Source organism: Chionomys nivalis, chromosome 17, assembly GCF_950005125.1.
Source record: "Chionomys nivalis chromosome 17, mChiNiv1.1, whole genome shotgun sequence".
NCBI classification, from domain to species: Eukaryota; Metazoa; Chordata; class Mammalia; order Rodentia; family Cricetidae; genus Chionomys; species Chionomys nivalis.
Window position 1 is genome coordinate 11,579,797 of NC_080102.1, and position 23,245 is coordinate 11,603,041.

The 23,245-nt window shown below is 39.7% G+C and overlaps 1 protein-coding gene across 1 annotated transcript in view; it reads right to left on the minus strand.

The window, feature by feature from the left end:
• The window catches only part of Csmd3 (CUB and Sushi multiple domains 3), a 916,841-nt gene extending 895,823 nt beyond the window's left edge, over nucleotides 1–21,018 (minus strand). The window contains exon 1 of the mRNA XM_057791849.1: nucleotides 20,780–21,018. Within this exon, the coding sequence (XP_057647832.1) occupies nucleotides 20,780–20,957 (178 nt within the window). The 5' untranslated portion in view covers nucleotides 20,958–21,018. The remainder of the gene's footprint in view (nucleotides 1–20,779) is intronic.
• Between the last annotated feature and the right edge of the window lie 2,227 nt (nucleotides 21,019–23,245).

Consider the following 23,245-nt stretch of genomic DNA (forward strand, 5'->3'; position numbering starts at 1 on the left):
ATCTATCTCTGTGTGTGTGTATCAATGTGCAGAATTTGTTTAAGTGCCTTATTTTGCCTGTCTTTTTTACTTTATAACTTACATAGTACTTTTGTACCAGAACATTCTGTATTAGATAAATAAAAAGGTATCTCTGTATTTATGATTTGAATAATCTTGCCACAACTTACAAGGCAAACCAAACTATGCGGTTTTTTTTTTTAATGGTGAAAACAAATAAACAAACCAAAAAATCTACTGAGTGTATTCCCTTTTCCATTACCTCCTTGGAGATTTATTCTGTGAACGAACAGAATTTTGCTGCTCATAGATGTCATATTCTCACAGCTGTTTCAGTTTTCTTGCCAATAGCACTGTAACGTAGCAGCAGTTTTCACAAGGCAGTCTGATACAATCTACTAAATTTTTAAAAGTTGAGTATCTGGCATTGCAAATTATTGCATCTCTTAAACAAAATGTCAGGTTCATTCATGCTGTGGAAAGCTATCATCATTCCATTTCTATAAACTGTGTCAGCCTTGCAAATAACCACTCACCTGTTACATCTCCCTAGCGCTGCACAAAGAATTTAGCATCTTAACATTCCCTGCGCTCCTACAAATAGAGGAATGCCTTGCATTTTCTGGTATATGCCTCTTTAAGCTAATCACCCAGGGTGAGGGCTATTATTTTTTTCTGAAGATGTTTATAGCAATATGAGTCAAGTAAAGATATATACTATTAATACAAGATATGACACAAAGTATCAGATAATCAAACTTGACACTTCTGTCTATTTTATACTTATTAACATAAAAATACAGGATTGTATTACAATTATCATTGATAGTTAATATACAGCATTGGCAGTTCAGAGATGAATTCATAAAAATGTCAATAAATCATCTTCAGTAAGAAGTTAGAAGTCATAGACCATGATGCTGCCTAGAGTAAAACATAACCAATTCCTCAATGAATGTGCTCATGCCCATGATTATAAAGATTCTAATGAAAATGATGTTGTATTCCCCTCTGTATGTAAATATGATTTTTTTTTACCATTAGTTAATGAAGAAGCTTCTTTGGTTTATGGCAAAGCAGAATATAGATAGGCAGAAAACCTAAACTGAATGCAGGAAGAAAGAAGGCAAAGGAATGGAGACGCCATGTAACTGCCGAAGAAGGATGTCAGAACCTTACCATTAAGCCACAGCTTCATGGCAATACACAGATTATTAGAAATGGGTTAATTTAAGATGCAAGGGCTAGCTAGAAATTGGCCAAAGTTGTATTTACTACAGTTTTTTTTTTGTGTGTGTGTGTGTGTGTGTGTGTGTGTGTGTGTGTGTGTGTGTGTGATTATTTGGGTCTGCACGGCCGGGAACAAAGGCACAGTCTATGGTTACACAAAAACACGATTAGCGCCTTAACTTTATGAAGACAATTCCTGGAGTAAAACTTCCAACAACAAAATAAAAAGTTTCAACAAGTCCTACAATAATGTAGAGATACATATTTTCAAAAGAGATAGATATTAATTGCATTCTGATCATTTGTTTTTGGCTTTTTTTAGTTGTTTGCTTGTTTGTTTCAAAACAGGGTTTCTCTTCACAGTCCTGGCTGTCCTGAAACTCACTCTGTAGACCAGGCTGGTCTTCAATTCAGAGAACTGACTGCCTCTGCCACCCAAGTGCTAGGATTAATGGTGTATGCCACCACTTCCTGGATGACAATTCATTTGTAATAAAGTAAAGGCACAAGAGAAAGTAAAAAGGGTGAAACTATGGATGTGAATGAAGGAATGTTAATTTCTGAGCTGAAGGTAATTTTAACAGTGCTAGTAGGAAACTACAGAGAATAGATAAGAAACAAAGTTAAAATGTATTTCAACAGTCGACTTTTTTTTTTTTTTTTTTTTTTGGTTTTTCCAGATAGGGTTTCTCTGTAGCTTTGGTGCCTGTCCCGGAACTAGCTCTGTAAAGCAGGCTGGCCTCGAACTCCAACAGTGGACATTTTTAAACTATAAGACAACATGCCAGTCCTTGAAAGCAGTTATTACAAATGAATTTCAGTGATACCTGAACCAAAAGGAAACATCCTGGTCCAGTGGATTTATGGGCAACAGTAATTGTATTTGGTTGCTTAAATAAAAACCATCTTAAATAGTAGATAAGACGAGGGTCCTGGGAAGAGCTGAAGGGGAACATGAGATGTGGAAAAATCACACTGTGTTACACATGCACACATGAACATTTTAAAGGACAAATTTAAAAAGTTTTACAGAAAAGGTAGAACTGACAAAGAAAAATTAAAAAGAAAAAAACAATGGCAAGGCATCTGGTTGTTCTCAGAAGTGAGCTGAGACATGGGAGACATTACAAGTTCTCAAATGATTTGCCAGGAGTGTGCCAGAAATGTTGCTCAAAACAAAACAAACTCCACGATGAAATTCTTATTTTGTTTGCTTATTTTGTTTTCTGGGTCAGTGTGTTTGATTTTGTTTAAACATCTTTTGTCTTGCTGGTTTGGGGTTTGTCATTTTTATGTTCCTGTGATTGAGAGAAACAGGGAGGGGAAGGAAGAGAAAGGGATAAAATCTATGAAATTGGGTAGATAAGAAAGCGGAGAGGATCTGGAGAACAGTTGGGGAATTGAGGAAAATTATTAACAATATATACTATATGGAAAAATATTTTAAAAATTTAAAGATGAGCAGAAAGGATTCAGAATAGTAACACAGCTTAGAACCAATGGCAGAAAATTCAACTGAATAGTAAACTGGAACTCGTTAGGAATAACAGAGCTCAGCACATTTATCTGAAACCAGTTAGAAGATCGGAAAAAGAATGAACCTTCATCCGGCGATGAATGGAGATAGAGACAGAGACCCACATTGGAGCACTGGACTGAGCTCCCAAGGTCCACATGAAGAGCAAAAGGGGGAAGAAGATGAGCAAGGAAGTCAGGGTCGCGAGGGTTTCGTCCACCCACGGAGATGGTGTGCCTGAGCTAATGGGAGCTCACCAAGGCCAGCTGGACTAGGACTGCATGAGCATGTGATCAAACCGGACTCTCTGTATGTGGTTGACAACGGGGGCTGACTGAGAAGCCAATGATAATGGCACTGGGATTTGATTCTACTGCATGTATTGACTTTTTAGGATCCTAGTCTGTTTGAATGCTCACCTTCCTAGGCCTGGATGGAGGGGGGAGGACCTTAGACTTCCCACAAGGCAGGGTACCCTGTCTTCTCTTAGGGCTGGAGAAGGAAGGGGGAAGTGGGAGGGAAATGGGAGGAGGGGAGGAGATGGAAATTTTGAATGGTATTATTTATAAAGCAATTTAAAAAAAGAAAAAAAAAAAGGAATGACAAACATCCACTTCGGTGGCTCAGGGGCAAAGGCACTGGTCAAGCCTGAAGACCCAAGTTTGATACCCAGAAACGTCATGGAAGAAGGAGACAACTCACTTTCAAAGTTGTGTTATCACCTCCACAAGTGTGCCCTGAAAATGCACACCCATCCAACCCCCAGAGAAATGAAAACTGTACTTTTCCTTAATTCCAGAAAAAAGATAAACTTTAAGCCATTAAATTTTAACCAATAAAAGTACAATGATATGAAAAATGATGTTCTAGATGTCATAAAATAGGTCTGCTAATATTCTATGGTGCTTCAGTTTAATAAACATACCTGCAATTTGTTAACACTATATTTTAAGAAGCACTATGCAAAACTCTATGAAGACCACCACTGTTGAGAACATGGATTCTGAGCTGTGCCACATGAAGAAGCTAGAATATGCACACTCTACATAAATATGGGCATATTACCAGTTATAAATACTTTTTTGGCAGATGTGAGGAAATGAAGTCTAATTTGAACTAGTGAGTTTGTGGAGAGCAAGGAAACAAGGGTGGGATTTCCTGGAGATAAATTTACAGATGTATTTTCAACAAGAAGCAGATCATCAAGACTGGGGAAATTTAAAAAGCACGAAGTCTTTCACACTGGGTCATCTCAGCTTTTAAGACTGGTAATAAAATGCAGTGTTTTAAGTATGGCATATATGGAATATCAGAAGGACATTTCAGAGAGTTAATTATTTTAAAAACTTTTCTAAAATAAGATTAGTAAAGCAAAAATCAAATTAAACATGTATACTATGGAACAAAAATGAGAAAAAGTATTGAAGGAAAGCTCAATGTTAGTAAGTGAAAACTGATTGAACTCTGTCATAGTCAGAGCTCGTATTTCCTCCAAGTCCCACCACACTGCTGAACTAAGTGTTCCAGATACAAGGAGCAATCTCTGGAGAACAATGTTCAGTCTCAAAAAGTTATTGTAGCAGGAACAGAGTCAGGAAACAAAATAAAGATCATAGAAGAATTATGTTATTTCTATTATAATTTGTAGTAATATATCAGACACTTTCCTACTTACTAAGAGATATTTGGCCAAGAAAAGCCAATTCCAGAATTAAACAGATGTAGAGAACCAAAACAAATATATACCAGTATCCACCAGTGATGGAGTTAGAAAGATTTAAAGTGCATAGAAATTCAAAATGTATATAATATAAACTGATTTTTGTAAAGGTAGGACCTAAACTAAATTGATGAATTCAGTTTAGTTAAATCTAATTCAGTTCCATGTAATTTATAGAATATATTTTGGTTTATTTATTTAATTTTTAGGTTACTTTGTGAGAGCTTGCAGATGCATGCTGCTGAGCCAGATTTTTGAGACACTTTTTTTTTTTTAGTGAAAGTCCTCACCTATACAACATATTTGCTTCTTTTAGATTTCTGAATAAATGAACCCAGAGACTGGCGAAATTGTTGGGGTTTAAGAGAAGGTTTTGCTCTTCCAGAGGACCAGAGTTTGATGGTCAATACCCATGACAGAGCACAACAGCCTGAAACTCCAGTTCCCAGTCACCTAATGCCCTCTTCTGGCATCTGTAGGCATTGTACTTAAGTGCCTATACCAACACAGACACACACAAATTATAAATAACAAGGAAAGTAAATTTTAAAAAAGAAGTAACCTTTACAAAATTTCCCATATAGGTTGGATAGGATTCAAAATTTAGAAAAATGTTTATCTTTGTTGTATGAGATCTTTATAAAGTTGATAGGTGTGGCTTCCTTACAACCTTTATTACATTTGTAAGTAAAAAAATATACAATGAAAAATGCAGGTAAGCACAACACTACATTATCAGGACACCTAACTATTTACCACATATGAATTTTTGTTTTCATTTGAGCAGCAAACTGTGCACTAATAAAGCATCCTTTGGCACATGTCTAAACACTAATGTGAAACCTGCCTCTCTGACAAAGTAATAGGTCTGACCTTTCCGAAATGTCACTCTGATTTCTCCTGTTTCTATTGCCTTCACTTCTTCTCACAGCATGTAAAATAAATAATGGTAAGTTCTGAATGGATCATGTCAGAAGCAAGTACTCTTATACATGTGGAAGGGATTACTTCAATGTATACAATTACAGTTTTCTCTCTCCAAATCCTTGACACTCTGTTTGATGAAACACTATGCCTGTTGTGGTAAAGATGCAACTGTTTTCTTCTTTGTTATATTCCCAGAAAGAATGAGTGAATGCTGAGGAGGTAACACAAACTGTAAATCTCTTACTTTGCAAGAAAATATTAATTCTATACCCAGCATAGATAGGAGTTAACAGTCACCAGAGAGGCAGAAGTTTAGGACCCCAGCATCTGGAAGGTGGAGGCAGAAGGTGGAGGCTGACGCTAGCTGGAAAGTCTGCCTAGCCTGCTTTGCTAGTTTCATGCCAGTGGAAGGCTGTGTTTCCAAAAGACAGTTGGATGAAATATGACGAAGTCAACTTGAGGTTGTCCTTTGAAATCCACACATAATTGCATGTGATTGCATACATAATCATACACACACATACAAGGGAAAGAGACACAGAGACAGGGAGGAGAGAGAGAGACAGAGAATTCTTTTCAACCACTGACTTGGGATGCCATGTGAATCAATTAACCATGCCCTGGTAATTGCCGCAAGTGTTATTATAGGATGTAGATAATGAGTCAATGCTACATCGTGGAGAGCACTGGAAAGTAATCATGGAGCAAACAGTGATTCTTTTCTTTTGATTTGCACCAGTGAGGCTGAAACCATGCAGCCGACGAAAAGCCGTTTTATCACAAGCTTCTAACCTGATGTATGAAAATGTGAAGCAAGATTATTGACATAACAGGGACACACATGATTTTGTTCTCACATAAATAGCCAATATATTGACTCAGAGTTGAGGAAACACTACTATTCATATATGGTACCTTGGTAAACATTAAACCTACGTGTTTATATATTAGATTACTGCTGGGTCAACAGTACATGAGCTTAATTGAACATGAACAAATGTTGGAACATATTTCATAATAGCAACACACATGAAGGAATAGGAAAAGGTAATGCACAAAATGGAATTTTATTATCTTACTCCTCTGGAGATAGCTTTTTCCCCTAAACTCTTCTCTAGTAAAATTATCATTGATGCAATGTTATTATTTTTCTCATTTACTTCTGTACTTTTTATGTTAATTTTCTGGTTACAAATTGAAACATATTAATATAATATATTTATTAAAAACCTATGCCTCATGGACAGGTTTCTACAGATAAATACAATAATAAGCAATACAAAACTGTCATTTTCTGTTATTCACATTTTATTGTGATATTGCCCTTTGCTTGTTCACCTTGATAATGAACCTAAGTTTATTTCATGCACATCCAAAAATGAATGGGTAAAGATTAAAATTTAAATTGAGAGCATTATGAAGACAGAGGTATTTTCATATAGCAATAAGCAATATAGCAATAAGATTAAAAATATGATTATCGTAAATGATTATACAATTATACTTACACTGTGACAGAAATGCAAGTGGGATCTTCATCATACTGTGCAGACTAGTTAACATCAGCTAGGTGAACAGATGAGCACTAACAATATAACAGAAAAGTAGATTCCCCCAAATAATGTCATATGATGGACACTTCCAAATGATATTAATGGGAGGTTTTATTTATCTGTTAACATTAAATTTTTAATATACATTATTAAATTGTAAATATATATTATTAATACACATACCTATTTATGTATACATATATAAGTACATTACAGAAACAGTACTGGTATCGTCTATGTTGATGCTACCATAAGAATATGGTACCACCTAATGAACAGATGGTGTCATAGTAATAAGAATTTTTTTTGATATTGTGTTTACATAAAGCCTATCTTTTTTGAGAGTTGGGACTAGATCATTATATATTCAGGCTAAATAGGGACCTGAAATATCCAGTGTAGACCTTAATATATCACTGAATAGAGGGTTTGTCTCCATTAGATAGTAACCAAACAATAAGCCACTTGTGGATTTTATGGAAATAAAATCTATTGCAGCTGTCAACCCCTAAACAATGTTTGTTGAATAAAGATAATTTTATTATAATAAAAATATGGTGAATAAACTAGTTTTTCCAAATATTAGAAGTAGCTAAATTCAGTATTTACATGATCAACAAATCAATGTGTGTAGTATCATTGACTTTCTGTCAGTTCATTGGGAATGTTGTTTTAGCACTAGAAACATAAATATAATGTAAACTGCTTCTATAATATGGACTTTCAACATTCTTTGTTAACACAGCTACAAATGAGCATTGCTGTTAAATGAAAAGGATTTCAAAGGGTTCACACAAAAGTAATGGGTTAAAATAGAGTTTAGATAATAGTCTATCACATTAGTTCTCAAGTTGTGGCTTGCAACATCTTTGGGGTTACATATCAGATATCTTGCCTAACATATATTTACATTACAATTCATAACAGTAGCAAAGTTATAGTTAGGAAGTATCAGTAAAATAATGTTATGGTTGGGGTCACCACGACATGAATAACTGTTTTAAAGGGTCACATCTTTAGGAAGGTTGAGGTCCACTACTCTATCAATACACAAGGGAACAGTGCTAAGCAAGAACGGATATTGAATATTTTCTAGAAGTTTGCAATATAATCTACTTTAAGACTGCTGTTTGGTTTCAGTTAAAGATAGTTTTTTTTTTTTTTAAAAAAAAAAAAAAAGAGCTCAAAAACATTGCTCAGGGGCTGGAGAGATAGCCCAGCGGTTAAGAGCATTGCCTTCTCTTCCAAAGGTCCTGAGTTCAATACCCGGCAACCACATGGTGGCTCACAACCACCTGTAATGAGGTCTGGTGCCCTCTTCTTGCCTGCAGGCATAGACACAGACAGAATATTATATATATATTTTTTTCATATATATATATATAATATTTAAAAAAAAAAAACATTGCCCAGATGTTAAAATGTACTTTCTGCATTACTACAGGGCCCTTGACTTGGTTCCCAACATCCATCCATGTTGGACAACTCACAAATAGCTGGTAACTTTAGCTCCAGACTATCTGATCTATTCTCTCCTCTACAAACACCCACATGTGTTACTTAGAAAGACACACACACACACACACACACACACTATTTTCTTAACAAACTGACTTAACAGGAAAAAAAGGAATATTCATATATTTCCAGGTTTTATGAACAAAAGTTTTTCCTAAAGTAATTACAAAAAGGCTGGGGATCTGAGTGCTCAGTTAAAAGTGTTTGTTGCTCTTGCAGAGGACCAAGTTTGGTTCCCAGCATTCAAATGGCCCCTCCCAACCATATGTAATTCCAGTTCCAGGAGATCTGTTGCCCTCTTCTGGCTTTCATTAGCATTGAATGCAAGTGGGGCAAAAAATAAATTCGGCCAGGTGAAGCATTCATACACATAAAAGAATGATAAAGAAACGACTGAGAATTAAACAGAAATTTAACCTTGGTAAGCATGGGCCCATGAGCATTTCTCTGATAAATTTCATTCCAGAGAGTTCATCTTCTCATCATCCTAGGACACAAAGCAGGAGGTTGGCACACACATTAGCAGATTGGATGCAAATTTGTTTACACAAAACATTGAAATTAGTCCAGCTGTTTTACTTTAAGCAGCAGCCAAAAGGATAAAAGAGAAGAAGAAAAGACACCCGAGCTCTAAGTGGCTCCATCTATGTGAAAACCCAGAGCATCTTCTGGACTACATAGGTCAGCCACTACTAATGTGCTGCCAATGAAAGAGGGAGTTGTAGCCTTGTGCTCCAGGAGATGAGCGTGCCTCCCTTTTCCCAGGTTCCTCTCTTTGATCCCTTATCATGCAGGTGCAGCCCCTTGCTGCATAAAGCTCCAAACAAAAGTGCAGGCAGCTCAGTTGAACGTGGTTACTGATATCTGGAAACCAGTCAGATTCTCTTTCTAAAGGAGCTGCAAAATTCACTACTGTTTGTGAAACTGTTGATTCCAAACTGGAAGCAAATTTAAGATCTAAAAATTTCAGATGAACTAAACATGTAATTATATTTTAAGTGACTAATAAGAAATGAGCCTGTCTTCACTTGTCTATAACAGAAGTCTCATAGCATGAAAATGTATTGTAAAAATATGCTTTTGAATTATTTTCTCAGTTGACAGACTTAATCATGAAGGTATGACTTTCATGAGACGGTGATATTGTGAACATTATGGTTCTCAAATTTCTTTCAAATCAGGCAACCTTTGTAGTGTAAACTAACAAAACAATTAGATCAGATATCTCTGTTTGTTTTTTTTTTAATTGTTTTACAAAATTTGTCTAATTGCTTTAAAAGCTAAACCAAAATAAAACAAGAAAGCACAGCTAATGGTCTGGCTTTGCAACACGTATGAGAAAATTTCGAGTTAACAAGAACATGAGAAAAACATTTGGTGACAAATCTGCTTGCCCCTACATCCACACCAAGTTCATGGAAGTGAAATTATAAATTAGCATGTATTTGAAAATTCCAGTAAATCAGTGAAATTATAATATCATCAATCTTTCACCAGAGAACTTGGCTGATGACAGTGCACTTGCAGCATCAAATGCAACATTGCAATGCACAGTTGCAAGAAACACAACTATAGCTGCATCTTCAATACATCGGACAAATTCTGGGAGGCCTGAGCACATATCCAAATGCGTGATTCTACTTCAAAAAGTTGCTTAAAGTTAATGTGTCCCCATAAGAGCCTAAAATTCAGCAAGTATAGTTAAGTAGACTTGAATTGTTCATGGGAGAGCATTAGTTTCTTTTCTGAGTCTTTGGATTAATTTATTTATCTGATTATTTTGTTATGTCTTTTGAAACAAAGTTTCTACTTATCACTGGCTGTGCTGGAACTGACTATGTAGAGCAGGCTGACCTTGAACTAACAGAGATCTCCCTTTTTCTGTTTTCCTAATTTTTGGAATAGCAGTTTATGCTACTATGCCTGGATTGAGCCTTAATTTTTTAAAATGAGGGTTGAAGGGGAAGAGAGAGGCAGTGAGGGGAGCAGAGAAAAATGTAGAGCTCAATAAAAATCAAAAAGATAAAGAAAATTTTTAAAATGATATTAATATGATATTTCTGGATACATGTCCACACAAAAGAGAGTGTACAACTGTAGAGTTCAGGAAGGGCAACCATACTAAATAGGTGTATCTGAAAACACGGTTTATTCCCTTCACAACAAAACAACTATTTTGAACAGTTGTGTTAAATTGGATCATGTTTTTTATGACAACCATGATGTATAAGTGTGTCATTTACTTTCTAAGTTAATCTTTTTACCTGTTGAAATTCCTGCATCCTTTAGCCCCCTAGTCTTGCTCTCTGACATTTTCCCTTCAAGAGCTCTTGCTTCACAACCTCTCAGTGTTTAGGGATAAGCATGGAAACCTCCTCCTCCAATAACTAGCTCTTTCCCAAACCAATTAGCTCTAAAGAGATGTCCAGGAGACCCCTCCAACAGATAGAAAGTGAAGAAAAGTAACTAAGAACTAATTTGGCAAGTCATTTATTCTATAGGTTGTTTCCTCTTTGGGTGTATGGGGGAGGGAGCAGTACTGCACATATTTCAACCAGGATGCCCTTGAGGAATGAAGAAAATTTGTGGACTCGTCGTTTGATCATTTTAAAGTTCTAAAAAAACCATTTACCCTTGCAAATAAATGTTAGAAAAGAAACTGTACGCAATTTAGGAATATTCCCATTCTTAAAACTCTATTGAACTTGGTGGGAGTATACATTTTTTTTTTTAGAAATAAACTCATGGTAAAATTAATTAATATTGTATCCTAATGAATTGATGTATGTGTTAACCCCATAATTCATTCGTCCTATTCCTTATTCTAAATTTTACTCAAAATTGATGTGCTAGAATCTAAAAATAACTAATTTTAAATCCATTTTTCTTTTGGCCCTTTTGCTAGATTTTTTATTTGATAAGGACATAGATAGGACATCTCATGCACTGTAATGGAAATCCTTCCCTAAGTATTGTCTATAAAATTGCAAACCATTTTTTGTTCCTATTGTGCTGAAACTGAAGTATCCAACTTTGGCAATTATGTCGAAGGAGTAGCTAACAATTGCAGTTTCCTATTAATGTAAACTGCACGGTGGCTGCATATGTAACATCATTGTGATTCTAACCTTTCTTATAAAGTAGTTTCTCTAAGCCCAAGTTTTGTACTTAAAACTGAACAGATCCCCATGAGCATTTAACCACATACATGTTTTAGATTTTGAAATGGCTGTGAGAAATTGGTTTCTGTTTCTGTTCTTATTAACCAAGAGCTAAAAACATTCATCCCAGGCTTCTCAGTGCATGGAACAGGGAAAGCATAGCTTGCAAATGAAGATGATAATCTGGACACATGAGATATGAGCTATTTCTCAGCTGCATGTTCAAGTTTAGGACTGAAATGACGTGGGCGGGTGGGGGGGGAGAACTGTTGTTTGAAACCACTGCATAAAGAGCAGCACACATACAAAATACGAAAAATGCTGATTTTTAAAACATCTCTCCAAACACAACAATTCTGTAGTCTCTCTGTAAACCAGGTGCCGCTGAGCTTCATGGAATTAATCATACAGTCTATTTTTTGAAGTGGTGTCTGGCCATATTTGTGATTCAATGTTTAAAAGGTCTGTTCTATTACTTTAAAACCCCCATCACAGGCAGTCTTTTTTTTTTTTTTTTTTGGTTTTTCGAGACAGGGTTTCTCTGTGGTTTTGGAGCCTGTCCTGGAACTAACTCTTATAGACCAGGATGGTCTCGAACTCACAGAGATCCGCCTGCCTCTGCCTCCCGAGTGCTGGGATTAAAGGCGTGCGCCACCATCGCCCGGCTCACAGGCAGTCTTTTAAAAACTGCTAGGATAAGACAGAGGAAGAACTTTGGCTTTCGTGAAAATTAATCTGCTAGTTTATATATTTCACTCACTTTCTGTACTTTTCAAATTCTACAATTATCCAAAGTCTTTATCTTCCAGAATTTTATTCAAACCTGGGTAATTAAAAATGTTTCATATGTTAAACTTATGAGGATAACCACATAACAAGATTGGGTGTTTCAATGAAATTTCAATACCTGTAAAATTTATTGTTATTTCTAAGGTAGAGTTTTGGAGGATTTTTTTTTGTATAAATAAGATAAAAGAAACTGCACCTATGAAAATGAACACTTGAAAGCATTTCTAGTTCTCAAGTAACTAGAAAAGTAACTAGTAACTTAACCTTAATAAAACTCAGGAGGGAAATTAAGGATTGGTTGTGTAGATTTACATTTCAGAAAAGAAACTGTTGCCAATTTACAAAGAAAAAAAAATGGTTAAGATTTAAGAATACATGAACATTATCCTATAAACTGAATTTACTTAGGGATCTATAATCAATGATGGTTAAAGCGTTCAGAAAATAGGATTATTTGATTGGTGCATCCTCTTATTTATGTATTTCTTGTGCATGCCTTTGCACATGGCCCACCCACAGCCACAGCTCATCAGCACCCGAGTGGAGGCCCAAGGATGAATTTTAGTAGTTGCTTCTCTTCTTTTAGCCTGTAGGACCCAGGATTTGAACTCAGGTTATCACTTAGCAACAAGTGTCATCATCCTCTGAGCCATATGCATGTTTTTTTAATCAGTATTAAGAAAATCTTCTCCTACCATAAACTATCCCTTTTTGTCCCCACTACTTCTTGTATTTTTTCCACAAATATGTGATGATCAATAGTTTTATGTGCTTCTACTTGATATATGGTACTTAAATGTGAACTTTTATGGTTCATTATCTTCATTGGTACCACCTAAACTAACTCTGAAACAAATTGAAAAGCTATAAAATATAAAGCATTAAACCTGGTCTCTAATGCCCAATAAAACAGACTCATGTCAGGAGCTAATGCCCATGGTAACCTCGGCAAATTCACGGGTACTTTCTGTAGACATATACTTATTTATAATATATGAGCAATGGCACTCCTGATATTTAGGACTCCTTTGAGTCCTCTGACTGTTATCGTTTGTGACGCGATGAATAGACAAATCTATACAAGCACATCCATCAATTGGCATTCAAATTAATCCACAGCAAAATGCATGGATGAAATTGGTCCAGAAGTCTGGCTAACACTTTTTTTTTTTCAGATTTGTGTCCTTTCTTGACACATAGACACAGGAAGAGAATCTATTTATAATATAGGATCAACAGGAACAGTCGAGTATTGCATGGGTGGGGATCTTATAACCTGATAAGATCTTATAACCTACGTGAAGTAAGAGCTAGTGAGAAAAGACTATACTTTGTATTGGGTGTTAGGGGAAAGTTAAGCACTGGTGTTACCCATGAAGAATGCCATTTTGCACAGGTAAGTTTCATTAAATGATAATTCTGCCAGGCCCTTGGTTGCATGCTTGATTCACAATAAATCACCTACCTTAACAAACCCACTGAAAATACAATATTTTATAGATGCATATGAACAGTGCAGTTAAGGCATAGAAAATTTTGAATTCTTTATCTAAAGATGCTCCCTGGCATTATCATAATCTGACTTTCAAATTTGTGTGTGTGTGTGTGTGTGTGTGTATGTCGTTGTTGCGGCTGCTGCTGGGTCTTTTTGTTTTCTTTTGCTTTTGTTTTTGTTTTTTGGGGGGATGTTGTTGTTTTTCCACTATATTGGAGTGGTTTTTAAATTTCAGAAAGCACTAAAATTAACTACTTGGCTTGTTAGAAACCTAATCTCTGTGCCCAACTCCCAGATCACCTGATTCTATCTACTGCTGGTTGGCAGGGATGTTTGTAGGGGACACCTGCACTCCTTCTTAGAGATACCTTGAAAAGCGTGGCAGTGAATGTGCTTAAGGAGCAGAGAGTGCTGTTGTGACAGCGAATGCCACCACAATCCCTCTGACATTTTCCATCTGTAAGACTCACATGCGGAAGTTATAAGGTTAGACATTTTAGGGGGGATTTTGGATACAGTTGTGGGACGCAGCTACCTTCCACAGAACACATTAACCCCGAGAAATCCTTAGCACAAAACAACAGCCTGACGATTTGAAATGGATTTGATGCCTGGAGGGGCAGCGTCCCATGAAGGTGAGCTGATCAAAAACATAAGATGGCGAGGTCTGGGATATATTTAAGTAGTTGGCTTTTGTCAGTGACATTCTGTAACCTGTTATTCGAGACAAAAACAACAGCCTGATGGGAAAACTAATGCTGACATAATTCTGTGGGCTTGGTAGTAGATGGGCCTGGAAAACACCATGAATCACCTACACTGGCCCAGGCTCATGGTAGAGAGGTGAAGTTTATTGCTATAGTTCCTGTTTTATCACCTCACACACAACTCATGCAAAATTAAAATGGTAATTCTCATTATATCCCTAAACTGCACTGTGTGTAAAATGAGAGAAAGAGGGCAGTAGAACGGAGTCTAATGATAAACTCATTATGTCTGCAGACAGCATTGAGAGATACCATGCTCTGCATCTCACACGTCCTTTCCCAGTACTCTCTTCCTTTGCAATGAATGCTTCTAATGCCAGAACTCTTGAAATTCAAGGAAAAGATGGCATAGTTTCTCAAATAGTTATCTTGCTAAGGCATCAGGGTTCTCAGGGTGAACACTACTTGGTGGTGCAGGTCAGCAGCTAGGCATGGCAGGACATGTCTGCAATTCCAGCACTTGACAGATCCAGGCAAGCGGATGAGGAATTAAAGGAAGGCCTCAATGACACAGAGGGTTTGAGCCCAGTTTGGGTTACACGAGACATTGTGTCCCCTGCGAAAAATAATAGTTAACCACAAATGGATAAAATATTGAATTTTTTTTTTTTGACATTTGGCAGATTTTCTGGAAACTCTGAAGGGTAAGTACAAAAATGTGTGTCTTGGGACACTAGAAATATAACTGCTATCATGGAAGGGAAGTTCAGCTTAGAGCCAGTCCCCGTCCCCAGGCATCCCCACACACATTTGTTTGCCTCTGAAATCTTAGCAAACATCTTACTTCAGAGCCTTTGTTTCCTTAGAAACACAAAGACATTGTTCCTGCCTCACCTGCCCTTTGTTTTGTCAATCACAGAATAGTTCTTCTGTATGTAGAACCATAAATATGCCATTTTCTGCAGGAGTGTTTTCTGCCTATACTAGATAAGTCTCCTTCAATCTTCTGCCACTACACTCCACAGACAGAAAAGCTAGCTGCTCAGCACAGGCAACAAACACAACTAAGTCAGAGATTGCAGGAAGACTAATTTATCCCCTGATTCTGCCTGTTTCTCCTTGAGGGATCTCAAGGGAGCTTTTCAAGATTCCAAAAACTGTTCCTTTACTATGTCTCCTCACGCACTCTTGCTATTAGAGCTTGCAAGGCCACAGCCTTCTGACTCTACCCACATAGAACATTCCAGAAAGTGAAGCATCTCTATTGGGTCTTTTTGATTGCTTTCAAGGAGATCACTATCTAGGAACTTTCAGTTCCGAATTGCAGGAACCATTCAAACTCTCCCAAGGCATACTATTAGACTGGCTTTAGGAAAGCTTTGTTACCAAGCCTGAAGCAAAGAGTGATCTTCTGGGAAAAGCTAATCCTCCTCCTGCCTCAGTGGTCTGTCTATACAAGTTCTCCAATACATTTTCATTATGTAGTGTCCAGCAGACTTCAGAGGCCTCTTTCAGGAATCACCTGGCCATAGGAAAAGAGCAGAGAGAAGTCCTGGGGCTTTGAGATTAACCATGATGTTTTATTTCCATTAGCCTGTTGTGCCTGCACTCCTCCTGACAGAGTCACTTGCTTGGAATCGTAGCTGTGCTTTAAACATGAAATTAACTCTCCTGGCAATCTTTGGCCCCAAAACATCAAGGTAGGAAGGAAGATGTCATAGAAGCTTACTGAGGGAAGACTCCATTCTTTGTCTTCCCCTGAGGCATCTACTGGAGGGAGTGTATCTTACAGAAAATTTTTAGTGAGGACAACAGCTGCAGTAACTTTGGAGAAATGCAGCTTTTTCTCCTTTCCCCTGTCCTGCCTCTAGACAACTATGGTATGAAAGCCAGAGACAATCTGGAGCACAGGGAGAATGAATGTGAGGAAACCCCACAAAACTACACAGCTTTACTTAGTAGACACTGACTCCTACTCTCAGGGCCCCTGGTAGCTCTTAGATATAATTCATTATCTTCCCTCCTGCTAACAACAGACCCCCCCCCACACACACACATTCTCAACCTGATAGTTGAGTCAAGGGACATTTATATTTCAAAAGTTTTGATTTTAGCAAAAGCAATAAATATTCACAAAGGAAATGGAAAGGAGATACACCTATCCAAATCGTATCAGAAACATGCCTCAGTCTCTTAAACACGAGGATTATTACCTTCTAACTCCTGTCTGGATGGTGCTAACTGGGGAGGGTTGAGACTTGGGTAAATTTTGTTTGCTGTTTTTACTGTTATGTGCAGATAATGCATTCCTTCCAAACTCTTTGACAAACACTCTGAAGATACTATGCTTTCTTTTCTTTTCTTTTTTTCTTTCCTTTCTTTTACCTTCCTCCCTCTTCAACTCCTTCCATCCCCTGTCCTCCTCCTCTTCCTCCTCCTCCTCCTCCTCCTCCTCCTCCTCCTTCTCTCTCTCTCTCTCTCTCTCTCTCTCTCTCTCTCTCTCTCTCTCTCTCTCTCCTCTCCTCTCCTCTCCTCTATTTCTCTCCCTTCCCCCCCATCTCTCCTCTCCTCTCAGGTGTGTCAGAGGAAAGCCTTGCAATTGGAAGGTGAGTCTAACAGTCCCTATGTACAGGGAGTTTCAGGAAAAGACCACCCTGGCATGAGCGACTGAGACAAAAATCACAGCTCAAGCTTCTTCTTGCTGCTTTGACACCAGCTTCCAGCAGCAAGAATGACCTGGGGAGACTGGTATGTGGCCCTCCCTCCTTCAGAGCTCTATGCCCTGTGACCTAGTCATTGTGTACTGGGAGTCCCAGAGTCAGCATGAAGGTACACCCCTCCTGACTTCCAAAGTCCAGCAGAAATCCCAGAGCATGCAACTGGAGAGAGAGTAAGGGGCACAGTACCCAACTTTCCACCTGCTGCAGGCTGAAGTGTGCTGCCTGCACCACAGGGCCTTCCTGCGCCATAATTGGACTCCCTCTCCCCCATGCTTTGAAAGGGAGAGTGAGAAAGCACCCAGGCGGTCCTCTTTCACGTGGGTGGGACCCTTAGCCAGGACTTACGATTCACAATATCTTTTTTGGTGAAACCTAAACAGAACACTATTCAGCTAGAAGATGTATTTCAACCCGCCTTCCCTCTCACCCTCCTTCCCTCCCTCCCCCTCTCTCGTATTTCTGAGCCCCCCACCTCTCTCCTTCCCTACCTCCCCCTGCTTCAGCTAGAATTAGACATAGGCAAGAAAGAAACCCAAGCTGCAACTCCACCCTCCTCCAGTTTGGTGTCAGGCATGAGGCTTTTCGTTCAGGTAATTCTGGTGGCTAGAGAAACGCTCCCAGGAGGTTAGCTTCCTTTTGAGCCCCGCCCAAGAGACTCAGGCCTTGGAACACCACTTAATCTCCACCACGAGGCGTTTCCTCCCCCTGAACCTCTTTGTCATTGCTCTTGCAGTCAAAAGTGAAGGCTGAAGGATGAAAACTATAGACAGATGGTAGAATTGTGGCATATGAAGGCATTCAGACAACACCGTGCACCGTGAATTGCCTGACCTCTCATATTAGCCTCTGTTAGGATTTTTAGAGACACTCTAAGCTTTTCTGTGGACCCAAGTAACCCGAAAAAAAAAAAAAGAAAGAAAGAAAGAAAAGAAAAGAAAAAGAAAACAACATGGGATACAAAAGAGGGATTAGACACTAGAATACACAATGTGTAAGAGTGTGCAGCAGTCTCAGTCTTCAGAAAACCTTGAGAGGGAAGGAAAATTAAATTTTAAACAGGAGAAGAAATAAGCCTCTGTCAAAATGGGCACCCCCCCACCCCCAGGTGTTGGAGTGTTTAAAACACATAACACTTGCAAATTTTTTTTTTTAATTTGAGGATAGTCTTTGGAGAAATAAAGTGTCATACTTATCTACCAAGTACCAGAGGTATGGCAATTAAGAACTTTATTACCATTTTTAAAAAAGGTTTTAATGACCTGTGCCATATAGATTTTGGACAAGACCAAAGCAGACTATGACATGCAGCATCTTCAGAAAGTCCCTAAAGCTAGGAGAGACTCAAAGGAGACCAAAGATCTTGGTCCAAAGTGTACGAGATATGGATGGAGGAGAGGGGTCTCCCCCACTGCCAGTGCCATTCAAAGCAAATTAACATTTGTTTCTTTTTCTGTGGCGCATTTTCTTCGTAATCTACGGTAGGAGCTGGCAGCTAGAGCTGAAAAAGCAGGCGGCCCAGCTCTGCATTTCTCTGGCTGACGTGCTCTGCCGGCTTTGGCAACTCATTCCTTCTAATGTGCCCCCGAAACGCTTTGGCTCAACAGGTACCTCATGAAAATTCGCACTTAACCCTCGGTCATCTTCTTGAAGGAGACGCTTTCACGTTTCTTGCCCCTGCCCTGGCTGCTGCTGGTTGCTGGCGACTCCTCCACGCGGAGCCCTGCGCGTGTCTAGCAGGCAGCCCGAGGGCCATCCATTAACCACCCACTCCGAGTGGTAGGAAAACTAAGCCCAGACGTGTCTCTCGTCGCACACCGGGCTGGCGACGACAACCCCTTGTAAGCAACCTGAGACGGGTTTTGTGCAATAGATCGACTAGTTACATCGCGGCGAACAAACGTTTTTATCAGCAGGAAACACAAACACACACACACACACACACCACACACGAGAGAGAGAGAGAGAGAGAGAGAGAGAGAGAGAGAGAGAGAGAGAGAGAGAGAGAGAGAGAGAGAGAGAGAGAGCTCTAAATAGAAGGTTGGGGTTACAAAGCAGTTGCTGTCACAAAAAGCAGGGGCGACTTCTTGCCATTTAGGGATGCCAATTAAAATTCGGGAACTGACCACCCATCCTCGGTCATCGCTGAGGAAGAGGTAACCTCTCTACTTCCCCCACCCCAAACATGAATTATCATATCCACTGAATGCAAATGTGGTGCCTTCTGCGAGGGGACAGCCAGCTGCAAGCTGGACAATAAAGTGTTTCATAGAGACGCGGCCCGATTGCGGTTCAGGGAGGCACTCCTGTACAAAGGAAGAAGCGCCCAGTTTGTGCTGATAGCCTTGGCGCGCCTGGGCCAACAACTGCCCCTCCACCCCTCCAAGGCACAGGCACCCTGGATTAGAAACTAGCTCCGCTACAAGCTGCATTCCCCCTATGTCTGTTGGAGCTGCTGTGAGGATGGAGAAGTGCTTGTTCAGAAATGATGGCTTGAGTCATAGACACCTCTCGAGTATTGTTTGCAGCAATTAATGGGCAGTGGGCGCAGAAGTTATGGAATAGCTGCGAGTCTGTTTTGTCCCCCGGACAGCTCTTTCTCCAGAGATCCAACTGCCCCTTGCCTTCCTGCTTAGGAATAAATTTTCCATCCCACCCGCCCCCACTCCCTGTCTGTGCATGTGACACTCATTGTACCTGTCTGAACGCAGAGACTTGCTGGGGATTTTCTTTTTGGTCAGCTGCTAATGACTTTCCTCCTACCTTCATTCATCCTCAAAGGTGGATCTTTACACTTTGTGACATCTCAGCCTCATTTAAGATTTTTTTAAAGCAAGCATTTTAACAGAGCACCTAAGGAAGCTCCCCTACATTTACCCTTGCATTGGAAGCCACGTAGAAATAATTCAAATTTGTATGCAGACATTCATGTTGGTGTGAGCAAGCTCAGGAAGCCTCTATCTCCTAATGCATTTAAAAACCGATGCATTCCTAGCATGTTGGCAACTTTGTTGTCCGAAATGGTTAAAAAAGCACTCACGCCAGTGTCTTCAATGAAAAAAAAAAAATTGTGCAAAGAATCAAACCCCACAAGAAATCAAGCTAATCCTCCCCCACTTAAAAAAAAAAAAAGTCTTGCAGAGGAATTCTGCGTGGATACCCACTAGTTAGAGGCTATAGGAACCAACTCACGTATTCTGTTTGAGCATACTGCAAGAATATTTATTGAGCACAAGCTCAATCACCGCATTGAACGCCAAATCTGGCAAGCAAAATGCATTTCCTATCTGAGGGAAGGAAAAAGAGCTGTGAATCAACTCGTTCATCAGTATTATCCCGATTATTTTATCCGTGCAAATTGCAAACTAAGCTTGCTGGCCTCTCTCAGGCGACAAGTCACCCCATCTCCAGCCACAGCAGAGGGTACCCCCGAAAAACAGACCTACCTTTTACACAAGACAGCGTCAATAAAAAGACGAGGTTCCAAAACGTAAATCCACTTTTAATCCCCATTTTCTTCCTCAGGATGAAGTCTAGGCGGCCACATTTAGCGCATCTTCGCGTGCCAGGCTCCCGGGGTTTGGATTCCTTTGCTCTGCTTTCCCCTTTGCGGCTCCCTTTCATATTATTCGCGAGCTCTGGATTCTGGCTCCTCAGCCCAGCGCAGTGGAGTTGTTGCTGTTGTTGGTGCGCGGTCACAGCTCGGAGTGAATGGTGTTTCTGGGATACCACAGCAACCTTGACGAGGACTCAACCATCTCTCCAACGGGGGCACAGAGTCTCCACTACTCTGGATTCTGTCTTTTCTTTGGCGTTTTTTCCCCTCCGCCAAAATTAACCTTAAATCTTGCTCCTTACAACCTACACCAGAAAGCACTAGTGAGCCTCGGAAAGCCCCGCTCTGCTCTCTGATAAACTCCCCACGATATTTGCAATCTCGGGGCTTGGATTATTTTTCCCCCCGAATAGATCAATTCTGCCAGCAAAAGCAGTTCAAGAAATATTATGTTAGTGAGCTCTCCATTGCAGCCTGCGAATACAGAAGCATGCTAAAAAGGAGTATTTTCAAGTGAAGAGCTGCGTCGCTTTTAGGAGAAACTGTGAGGAAAATGAATTGGGTTCCATCGATGCCCACGTCGTTAGAATGGGACATGTGTTACTACAGTAGTTGCATATATCCCAGGCAGCCCGCAGACATCTATTACACTTTGATATAATTGAGAAGGGAAATCACAGATAATTTACTTGCACGTAAAAATTTACGTATTCGAATACCTACGGGTAAAAGCCACGGCAAGGATTTTATCATTTGGTGAACATATGTCACCCGTGGCTGGGGCAGGGTTAGGGTTGGGAGGGAAGTCAGAATATTTCCCTAAATAGTTCATCTTTCATCTTTCCCCCACCTCCGAGTAGCCTGTATGCAACAGCAGTTAAGCCAGTTGTGTCTGTCGTTACCATCTAGAGAAAACTCATTTTCCTTAATTCTGAATTGATCCCAAATATGTAAATGGAAGGTTTCTTTCAAACGGCAAAATGTATATGTCTATACATTTTGGACTTGGCAGCCCCATAAAGCAGGCAAGGGTTAAGGCTATGCAAAGAAAGAGTTCTTGCGCCATCTTCTGGCCGCCTACAAGCCTCCAGCTTCTCCTTCATATCTAAAGGGACCCTGTTTTATCTCCTATTGTAGAGCTGTGTCTCTGAGACTAAAATGATTTTCTTACACATACTAATTTATGGATCTGTTTTTTTCCTGCCAGATCCTGGCCCAAATATTTTGATGATAAAGTTTCGTAGACCAGAGACCGGACTGACGATATTACCCTTTTGGTAACTTGGTCTTGTCTCAAGAGTTTGGAAGGGCTGCAGTGCAGACTCTGGAATAGGTAATTACCAGTGCCTGTTGGTTTGCCCTATTTGCATGCCTGGAGGAGTGGTGGGTAGCATCTTTGCACATCATTCAATCAAAAGGACTTCCCGCCTTGAGTTTTTGCAGCTCTCTACCCTGCTCACAAATGATGAACCCTGTCCCGTTCAGCTTGCAATCACCCTGAGCAGCCTTTGTCCCTGAGCTAGCCTTGGAGCTGGCGGCTCAGTGGACCAAGGCAGTCGCGTCTAGAGGGAGTTCTGCTCTGGAAAGTGGGCACACAAAAAGCGCCCACAGTCGTCAGTGGCAAGTAGGTTCAATCTATGAGAAGGATTGTCAGCTTCTCCCTAGGAATGTGTCATTTCGTGTGAGTCTGCCACTGAGAGAGGGAGAGCGCACACTGGTGCTGTCATAAGGAGTAAGGATGCTTCCTTATGGAAAATGATGAAAGGTGGTTTGTTGTTTGTTTTTATGTCTACGCGTAAGTTTTTTTGCTCAAGTGTTTTTGCATGCATATGCGTGTGCATGCGCGTGAGTGTGAGTGTGTGTATGTTAACAGGGATTTCTTTCCCGAGTAGAGTTAGCAAAAGGCAAAACTGTAGATGCCCAACTGACCTCATTAAATTTCAAAGGATCATTTAGAAGCTGCAAGGCAGGATACTGCTCCTTCCGGACAGTGCTCGTCCCCCCCCCCCCCCCGCTATTGTCTGCATAGGCAGATTTGGAAAGGGAGTGGGGCAAGGCTGGGACTAGATTGCGATTGGGAGGATCAACACAGCAAACGTCATTAGTCTGCTCAGCCACCTTGGCAGTGGCAGTGGCATTGATTTCAGTCAAGATGTCAGTGTGCATTGCTGTGACTGTTGCATTAGCCGGGGCGAATGATGACTTATATGCAGACTTAATGAGGACCCAGCCAAACCTTCCTTTCCAAGCTGCAGAGGTTAGTCATTGCAGCTGGGTTTACTTTAGGGTAAGTGGTCTATTTGAACTCACGACTACCGATCTTAAACTAAAAGATGGTTATTTCTCAAAAGTTTGG